General features: G+C 46.9%; 1 protein-coding gene across 1 annotated transcript; it reads right to left on the bottom strand.

Moving 5' to 3' along the window:
- Window positions 1–7,114, bottom strand: RBM7 (RNA binding motif protein 7). Its single transcript, XM_055129861.1, has 5 exons — window positions 6,950–7,114; window positions 6,258–6,420; window positions 5,797–5,884; window positions 3,240–3,330; window positions 1–1,466 (listed from the first exon to the last, which is right to left on the bottom strand). Exons 1-5 carry the CDS (start codon window positions 7,043–7,045, stop codon window positions 1,062–1,064), a joined length of 843 nt encoding a protein of 280 aa, XP_054985836.1. The 5' UTR covers window positions 7,046–7,114; the 3' UTR covers window positions 1–1,061.
- Between the last annotated feature and the right edge of the window lie 3,259 nt (window positions 7,115–10,373).

Raw genomic sequence — 10,373 nt, 5'->3', positions numbered from 1 at the left:
TTGAGGATCTAAAATCTTTCAAGGTGTAATTTTTTTATAAGCAAATTATATAATGAAAGGGAAATGGCTATTTTGGTACAGAGGAGTGCTGTTAAACAAGATTTTTAAATCTTTAAATCAGAAAATTTTTAAGACAATTCTTTCAAAGGTCATTTGTATAATCACTAGAGCTAAATCTGTCCTTGTACATATGTCCTGGGCTCTCTGAAAAATGTTAGAAAGTTTGAAGTATATGTGAAAGAGGCAGCAATTAAAGGTTTTACAAACCTTTTTTCCCATAAAAAGTAGACTTTCAGTAAGACATTTTACCATTTTATCTGAAAATGCATTTTTCTTCTTCGCCAAAGGCGGAATTACCTAACACTATCTTTTAATGTTAAAAAATTCCATTTAGATATTCAACTTCCTGAGTGATTTCAATCAGACATCAAACATGATTAATACATTTTAAATTCTGGAATAAAACAGTATGTGTAGACTTATATTTGTATTTTCAATTAGGGTTCAACTCAAGAGAGCATGGCATAAAACTTATATTCTCTAAGTTATATGTCATTTCTCCCAAGTTGACCAATAAGCTGTCTCAACAAAATGTAAAATGATTCACTGAAACACTATTTTCTCACTTAACAAAATACTGAGTTATTTCAGACTATAAACTTAAGTTTTCTATCGCATACCCCAAAATCTGAATCACTAACAAGAAACTTCCTGCAATACAAAAGGATAACAATTAATTAAAATATTTGCTTTATAGTACAATAGACCTATACACTAGGATCCCTTCCTCAATTGCTTAAAATGATTAGGAACAGTGGGACTTTCATTTGCATTTCCCTTTCCTCTTCCAAAAACCCTGAGGTGAAAGGTTATTAATGTCAGTGAAACTGGAACCACGGTTCTTCTCGTTTGTGTATTAGACTAGCTACAGGCTATTCGAATTCTATCAGGGAAGGTGGCAACTTGTTGAGTTGCTCTGGATGGTTCTTCGACAAAATGCTTCCAGACCAATGCTGCCCAAAGGCCCTAGAATGACCCTGCCACATGTCCTTTGGTCACTGTTAGTGTCTAGATGAGCGCCATTTCCCATCTCTACTACTGTCTCTTCTCATGTCATAGTCCTGACTCCAGCCATCGTGAATCCTATCTTCATAGAAGAAATCCTCTCTGCTTCCTCGGCAATGGTGGTCGGGGCCGTGCTCAGTGTACCGCGGCTCGCGATCGCTGTAGCGCTGCTCACAGTCAGGGTACCGCTGCTCACGACCATAATGTCTATCTGCTACGTAGGGATGAGAACTCTGTCTGACTTTACGCTGCGCTGCTGCTGGATCCTGGCGCCACTGGGAGCTCGAGGACTGGTTAAAAGTATGATTGTGGGACTGAACTGATGGGGAAAATCCTGACTGATCCAGATGTGGAGAACCAAATTTCCCACCATATGACATCTGTCTCAAAACACTGTTCATCTGAGGAAAAAAAAAAGGGGAGGGGGAATATTTTGATATTTCTAGACAGCAAAGCCAACAGGTATTTTGTCAGTTTACCAGATTAAAAAGGAAAACCAAACAAAAACAACACCATTCTTGCCTAGATTTAAGTTAAACAGACTTCAAAGTAGTACAACCCAAAAGCTTTGCTCATTTCAATACATACCTATAAGTTATATGCATGCCATTTTTCCTTGTTGCCAAGAATATAACCCGGAAGGGAAGAAGTCATGCAAAGTGATTATAACGCAAAACGTTGTGATAAACATAACACGAAAAGAGTGGACTATGCATCATGGCGATCTTTCATGAAAGCAAAGTATAAATCAGAGAATTAAGAATATTATGCATCTGAGATTTAAAAGAACCAGTAGAGAAGCTGGAGAGTATAGGGGGTAAGCATTGCATAAGGCTGACCCCAGTTTAATCCAGAGGATTGCACAGGGCTCCCCAAGCTCCACTGGGGCTGATCCCTGAGCACAGAGCCAGGAGTAAGCCCTTCGCACTGCCAGATGTGATACATCCCCCACTGGGGGAAAAGTTTTTTTTTAATCAAAGGATGTATAGAACTTTTTAAGAGTTTAGTATACCAAGGAAAGGGAACTGTAGAGGCCAAACAGAATGGATTCATGTAACCCTTAAGGAGAAAGATTATAGAGCTCATAAGCAGTGAATCAATGGAGACAGAACGGCTTACCAGAACCAAGTAACAGAAATCCCTATTACCTAGACTACAATTTTTGACTTTAGCTTCCAAACCATAAAACGCTGGAAGGTTAAACAAGGTTAGAACCTTGGTGTTAAAATGGTATAAGGGACCAGAGCAATGGTATAGCTGGTAAGGCATTTGCCTTACACGTGGTCAACAAAGGTTGGATCCCTGGCATCCCATATGGTCCCGAGAGCACTGCCAGGAGTAATTCCTGAATATAGAACCAGGAGGAACCCCTGAGCATTGCCGGGTATGGCCCCCAAACCAAAAAATAAACATGACATGAGATGAATGAGTAAAGAAGGAAAAAACAAAGGTGGGTGGCCAATGACGAGACCAGTGGCTCCCAAATTCTGCCTACGTACAGATAACTGCTGCTGTTTTAAACATGGTACAGGGAGGTTGGGGGCGGAGGAGAAGCAATACATATACGTAAGATGATATCTCTCTAAATGGGTTTTTCAATTTACTTAATTTACTTAAGTAAAGTTTAATTTACTCAGATTTTAACTTTACAGACCCTCAAATTAAAAAGACTCAAATGTCACAAACCAACTGCAATTTCAGCAAAAAAGGGAAATGGAAAAACAAAAATCAATATTAAGTAAAAGTTTTAAATGAAGGACTTGATGACTGGAGACAAGATGAAACAGTCCAAGATACCTCATACTTTAAGACTGCCTTCCGGTAGTTTAAAAAAATGGCAAATCTGAGAGGGAATTGGCCCCAAAGACTATAGTAATAGTAACTACAGTATGTTAAAACACTTATTAAACTTTATGTCACTCAATGTAAGTTGTAAACATGTTAAAAACTTAACTTTTAGTATTTAAAACTCCACCTTCTGAGAACTATTGAAAAAAAAGTGATAGTTTATAATTTTTAAAATTTAAGCTTGATGAAAACTAAAATCTAAGGATCATGTTAGCCTAACTGCATTTCTGCATTTAAGAATTTAATCATACAAAAAATGCAATTATGTAGATTTTTGCCTTTTTTTTTTAAAGCAACTTTAGTTGAAAAAAAAAAAATCAACCTACCACTGCTTGTCTCTGAAAATTTTCTGGAGTTGAGAAAGATCTCTGAATTATCTGTGCTGAAGGGGACATGTTATCCACAGTCCTTTCATACCTGTGAAGAATAAGCAAACCAACAAACAATCATTCATTCACCAAATATTTACCATTTAGCCGTCATGAGAAATATACCAAAGGCAGAAATGAACAAGACTTCTGTGAGCTGCTCTCACAGGGATGGGGGAAGTTAACAGTTTCACACGATCATAAGGAATATAAAGGAGGGGTGAAGAATTAAGGACAAGTGAAAGGGAGGAGGCACTATTCTACCTTGCTGGTTCCTTCAGATGCGACCTTTCCAAAAAGAATGTAATTAAAGCAAGAGCTGCATAATAGGATTACCAGGAGGCAAAACTCTCACCCAAGGGAAGGACTCTAAAACAGCGGTACAGACTCAAGCAAACCACAGCCAAGACCAGCCAGATCATCAAGTTGTATGGGAACACAGCCATGCTCCCCCTCAACCCCCCTCCACCATTATTCAGGAAATGCTAAAACGCCAGAAAAAGAAACTGCGTGTTCCAAAATCTGGCCTTTGAGTGGGGGGGATATCTGTGAATTCCTCCATTAATGCAAAGGCTTAGATTTAGAACCTAAAAAGGATCTGACTAGATTTATGACGAGTGAGAAAAAGATTAGCCCTCTAACAAAAGTTAAAATGTAGATCTGGCATTTGAGCAACTGAGTAGTTACTACTGACAGAGGAAAAATGTATGCGAGATAAGGAATTAAAAAGTTCTGCAACATACACAGAATAGCCATTTGAAGGACTTAAAGCTTATTGCCCATTTCCTTTGCGCTAGAGAAAAATTCTACTTAAAAAGGATGCTACATACACTCTTTTTACAATATTACTTGCTTATAATTTTTTTCATCTCTGTTCATCTCCTTCCATCCAGTTCTTGCCACTCCTAATCCAGACCACACAACCTACCCTAACTCTTCTTCTCTCAATACCAACAGCTTCGTGATTGGTCTATCTTCACCCTCACCTCCTCTCATCCAATGCGTACCTGATCTGACCACTACCCAACGGAAAACATGTCAACATCCTCTTACTGCTCAAGTTCCCAAATCCTAATTATGGCTTAAAAACAACAACAAAAAACAGCCTGTACTATGCAGTATTTACTAGGGCTAGGACGAATAAAAATGTTACTGAGACCGCTCGAGAAAATCAATGATCAATGGGATGATGATGATAATGATTTATTCTAGGACATCACCAATCACACTCCATTTCTCCTGTGGTTTAATCTAAGAATACTGGCCTCTTGGAGTTCACTCAAGCAACTTCTTTAGAGAACTTTAGTATGCGTCGCCCTGCACACCAGCGGCTCCCCGGGACAGATGGCTGCTGCACACCACCACACCACCTCAATTTGAATCCCAGCCCCACAGCTGTGAGCAACCCAATTTGACCAAGTTCCCTCCCATCCTCAGTTTCTTTACATAAAAAGTAAACATAATAGCTCTGATATATTTCATATAACTGCTACGAAGAATAAGAGATGACGAGATGGCGAATGCGAAGGACTGGGTGAAGTGGCTGAAACGAGACAGCTAACTCTTTCTCAGGTGAAGTCAGTATGTAGCTCTTTAGACTGAGCAGGCAAAACCTGTCAGCGATAATCAATTACCTTCCCTAAGCAGAGAAAATTATGTACGTAAAGGCACCTTTTCTTTCTTTCCTTTTTATTTTTGAGGGCTACACCTGGCAGTGCTCAGGGCTTACTCCTGGCTCAACACTCAGAGATCACTCCCTAGAAGAACTAAGGTGACAGGAACTAAACCCCAGTAGGCTGCAGGCAAGCAAGGGTCCTATCCACTGTACCATCTCCCCAGCTCCTGAACAAATTTTTTCTAACCCTCAGTAGCCTGGTGAGATTTTATAGATAATTCAATGCCACTTTTCATTACAAATGAAAGGACAGAATCAGAGAAAAAGACACTACCTTGAAATTACACAACTAGGGGCCAGAACAATATAACAGCAGGGAGTATAGCAGGTAAGGGCCCTTGCTTAGATCTGACACCAAGCCACGCCCTGCCCCAGGCCACCTGGATAATCTGCTTGCCCTCAGGAGTAAACCCAGAGCACTATAGGGTGTGGCCCAAAACAAAATTTACACAACTGATATCAGGCTTAGAGGGGGTTCTAGCTCCAGAGATCTAACTCTACAAACTTAATCCAACAGAAACCTTACAGTACAATTAACAACCAGTTAGCGGCCACAAAACTAGTATAATTTTTTTCAGAGAAATAAGAAGATCATGGCAAGTAGTCAGCATAAGACAGGAATGAGAAACTTTGTTTCAGTTCTATACCTCTAATATATAGGCGATTTTAAAATAGTACTTATGTTTCTAACTTATGAAACTATAAAGTTGCCTATAGCCCTTAGAATACAAAAGGTAAATGGAACCCAACATCGTAATTACTGATTATGACAAAAGACACCACGGTGTTCTGAAATTAAGAAAACTCCCAGTAAATGTAACAATAGGTAAGAAGTATTACCTGTTAGGAGATGTGGAGGTAGGGCTTGAATTTCCAACAAGATGCTGGGGATATGACAAACCGACATCCTGCGATGCATGGCTACTTCCTAAAATAAAATAATCCGAAAATTTCCTCTTGAAAGGAATGTAACTTGAAAGGCTGTCTCCCTCCCCCCCCCACCCCCCCACCCCGCGGCTCCAAGCAGCGGAGGCTAAAAGAAGAAACCTCACTTTTCCACAGCTTGCGTGTCAACAGTGAAAGTTCTAATGCCTGAAACGTGGGTTTCTAGGGATAGCGTCCAGTTATAAACAGCCCGTCTGCCCAGAGTCATTTCCAGAAAAACAAACCTGGCTCTCGGAGCAAGGGCGGGCGTGACTCCGGCCTTCCCGACGACCAAGTGTGCTCCCCACCGGGCTGGTGCGGTCCAGCGCTGGCCCCGCGCCCCCCAGCTCCCCCAAACGACACGAAGGCCTAGTTACCCGATCTAAACTGAATTTTGATGGGCCGTCCGAAAAGCTTTATTCCGTTAAGCAGGTTCATGGCGTAAGGAACAGACACCTCGTGCTTGAAGTTCACGAACGCGAACTGCTTGGGTTTACCATCCTTATCTTTGGGGATTTTCACCTTGATTACTGGCCCGGCCTACGAACAAGAAAAGTGCTTAAGAATTTCAATGAGGCAACCCCAGCAACATGCTCCCCCTTAAAAAAAAAAAAAAAAGAAAGAAAGAAAGAAACGCTTCAAAAAACGGAGAAAGAAGAAGAGCAGAAACGTCATCAGGCACTCAAAAACGCAACGGCTGCTCCAGGACTGCGGTCCCGGCTGAAGTCAGGACCCTCCCCAGTGCCCACGGAGACATTCAGGGGCCCTCCGGGCGCCCGGGGGCCGGGGCGGGGCGGAAACGCCGCCCGTCGCCGCTCTGCCGGGCGGAGGGCGCCGGAAGCCGCGGCGCGGTCGGCTCGCGGGGGCCGCTGCTCCCGGGCCCTGCCGGCGCGGCGCCGGTGGGCCGCGGCCCTCCCGAGAGCGCCCAGGTGCGGCGCGGCCCGGGGGGCGCCGACGGGCCCGGGCCGGGGCCGAGAGGGGCGCGGGCGAGCCCCGACGCGGGCCCGTTTCCGGCCGCGGGTGGCGGCGGCCCGGCCCGGACGCGCGGGGCGCGAGGCCCGGCACCCACCTGGTGGAAGAGCTCGAACAGGAGCTCCTCGGTCACCTTCGTCTCCAGATTGCCCACGAAGAGCGTGCGGTCCGCCTCGGCCGCCGCCGCCCCCATGGCCGCGCCGCCCCGCTCCGGGAAGGCCGCAGGGTCGCGCCCCGCGCACGCGCGCTCGCCCCCACGCCGCCCCGGCGCGCCCCGGCGTCGGCGACGTCAACGTGCGCCGCGCTCGCGCTCGGGCTGCCGGGCCGCGGGGGCGCCGCGCCAGGCTCGCGAGAGCGCGCGAGAACAGGCGAGAGGCGGCTGCCGCGCCGAGCGGGCGGTGGCTCTGGGGCGAGTGGCTGGCGCCGCGCTCGCCGTCCGCGCCCGTCCCCCGCCGCCCCCCGAGAGGATGGAGCCCCGCGGCCGCTGGGAGATGGCCCTGTCCGCCGGCGGCGACCGGCGGGACGCGGCGGCCCCCCGCGCGCCTCGCGACGCCCTCAGCCCGGCCGCCCTGGCGCTGGCCCTGGTCTCCGGAGACGGCGCGCTGCTGGCCCGGCCCGCGCCCCGCGCCCCGCGCCCGCCGCCCGCCGCCCGGCCCCCGCCGCGCCCCGACCGCCGGCGGCCGCCCGCGGGGCCCCGCGCCCCGAGCCGCCTGGTCCCGGGGAGGGAGCCCGACGCGCGAGCCCGCGCCCGCCGCGCCCGCTTCTCGCCCTACGCGCCCGCCGCCGGGAAGCCGGACCTGCCGAGGAGCGTGTTGGAGCGGCGCCGGGCAGCGCCCGCCTAGCCCGCCCCGGCCCGAGGGCACCAACAAGGCCTCTGAAACCCGCTCGGGCCAGCGCTGTCGTCTTTTCGGAGCCCGCGTCCGCGTTTCTTCCGTCTAGCAACGCCCCGGGGTGTGGTGCGGGGGCCGCCCGCGGGGCTCTGGCGCCCAGAGAGGCGACTTGGGGACACAAAAGCTGAGCTGAGGACACCCACCCCCGCCCTTCCAGAAGGCAGCGATCCACTTGTGCACCTTTGTGAGGTCCGTTCAGCCCTAGGTAGACGCGGCCCCTCGGTGGGTACCAGTCCCTGCTATGCTCCGGGACACCTGGTATTTCCACTTCCCGAATCTGCCTCCTTTCCACGCCAGGCTATTCCGTTTTCTTTTGCTTCTAATTCGCAGAGAAGAAAAGCCTCTTTTTTTTCTCTTCTTTTTTTTTCTTTTTCACTTTTCAAGATTCTCTCCTTCCACCCTTGTCCCAGCACTGGCTCCCATCTAGCCCCTGACCTTCACTCTCTTCCAACGCCTTCATGCACTTTTTCTTCCTCCGGAAGAGTAACAGACGCCAATCTCAAACCACACTAAATAAGACCAAAGCAAAATCCGAAATAGACTTTGTCACACTTTAGAAAAGATGGAGCTTGCCAACATTTTTCGTTGCCAAAGGTGCCAAGTGAATTTTACCCTTTTATTTGTCCTTTCGATGCTTGTACTGACCCCCCCTTGACTTCCTCCATCTCCACACAGTGCCAGATAGGAGGATGAAGAGCATGGTTTCGTTACACAGGAAAGCTTGCCCGCTCTGGCACCTTAGGGTTTCTGGTTTGTCTTTACTCTTCCTATCTGTCCATGGTATTTTAAGTGCTGTGGAGGCACCTGGCTAAGTAATGCCATCCATGACAGTAGGAATTGCAGATGAAAAGGCAGATGAATCCATGGTGATGGTCACTCCTTACTCAGTGCACTGTCCTGGTTCTTCTCTTACCTGGCCAGTCTCTCCTTATTTGCTGGTATTTCTGATCTCTGAACCACACATTCCCTGAGATGTAAAGGGCTGTCATATGGGAAGTCTCTGGATTTTATGAGTGTCAGTTCTTTTCCCATAGAAGGCTTGTCTGTAGTTCAGAGATTACTATACAGCACAGAACTGAACCCTTAGCACGGCAGTTTAAGAAGACAGTTGGTAAACCAATGTGCAGAATTCCAGGAGAGGAGAATTCAGAGATCTGGAGGCCAGGTCACAAAGAAAATAGTTGGAAAGAATACCTGTTGTTTAGTGCCTGTGCAGGGCCAGTGTTCGGGAGTTTCACTCGTTGCTTCCTGAGAGCCTACCTGTGCCTGCCACTGCCTGTCCCAGATATTTAAAGGATGATGTGAACAAAGTCTTTGCTGTTCTTAGGAGCTTCCCTCAGGCACAGTATAGGAGATGCGCACAGTATAGGAGATGGACATTTTATTTGATTGCTGAGAAACTGAAGCACAAAGGCAGGCAGATAGTACAGGTTAAGGCACTTGCTGTGCATGAGACTGACCCGAATTTGATTCCTACACATGGTCCCCCAGGACCTCCAGGTTCAAAACCTTAGGCACACAAATAAATTCGCCAAGGTCATAGAGACAGTAAATAATAACGCCCTGCAGCTACACAACCAAGGTTCCTCACTTGGATCACGCACATGGAAGAGGGTTTGAGTGACCATGCTCTCCGTTTCAAGGATAGTAACCGTATTATTCTAAATAGCTAAATAGAAGTTAACTGTATATGATAGGTACCTTAGGTTGAGCATTATGAATACACTTTGTTGAGATAGCTCAAGCTTAGATGCAATAAGTTACAGATACAAGAGTAAGAAGTCAAAGGTAAGGAGTTTTGTAAAACATGTCTAATAGAATATGATTATAATCACCTCACAGGTAATGAATTAACACAAAAGTTCAGATAGAGGCTACATCCTTTTAGTGACAAAGTTAGATAGCTTCTTAAATCTTTCCTACTCATCCCATGATTAAAGAATAGTTGGAAGGGCCAGGAGGTGGTGCAGAGGACAAAAGCTCCTGCGTGTATGCTGGAGTTCCAGGCCCCAATGTCTCCAGCACTGCCAGAAGCTACCCCTAAGCACCAAGCTAGGAGTGGTCCTCCTCACGCCCCTCTCCCCCGCCCCAAAACTACCAAGTGGCCAAGAAGACAGCTCAAGTGATAATGCACAGGCCCAACGTGTGAGGCCCTGAGTTGAATCCCCAGCACCTCTTGGTCCCCTGAGCATTGCCTTGGTGGTGTGACCCTATGAAAAATAAACTTGATTACAATTAGAAGTGGAAAATAGGGTGTGGGGATTAAAAACTAAAAAATGAGTTCTGGGGCTAGAGCAATAACACAGCAGGTAGGGCATTTGCCCTGCACAAGGCCGACTCGGGTTCAATTCTCAGTATCCCATATGGTCCCCGAGCACCACCAGGAGTAATTCCTGAATAATTCCTAGTCATCCCATGAGTAACCCCTGTGCATCGCCAGGTGTGATCCAAAAAACAAAAAATAAAAAGTTCTACTAATCTGACCACATTCACTGCAAAAACTTCAGAATCAGGGTGCTATCAATTATGCTGAGACAACAGTCTTAAAGAGATGCTTTCCCAGGAAAATTAGCTGGATCCTAACTCGAGACATGATAGAACATGAAATACATTTTGAAGTTGAGTCCTTAG

The sequence above is a fragment of the Sorex araneus genome, chromosome 3 (genome assembly GCF_027595985.1).
Source record: "Sorex araneus isolate mSorAra2 chromosome 3, mSorAra2.pri, whole genome shotgun sequence".
NCBI classification, from domain to species: Eukaryota; Metazoa; Chordata; class Mammalia; order Eulipotyphla; family Soricidae; genus Sorex; species Sorex araneus.
The sequence above is the reverse complement of the archived record's forward strand: the minus strand, read 5'-3'. Positions and strand labels throughout refer to the sequence as shown.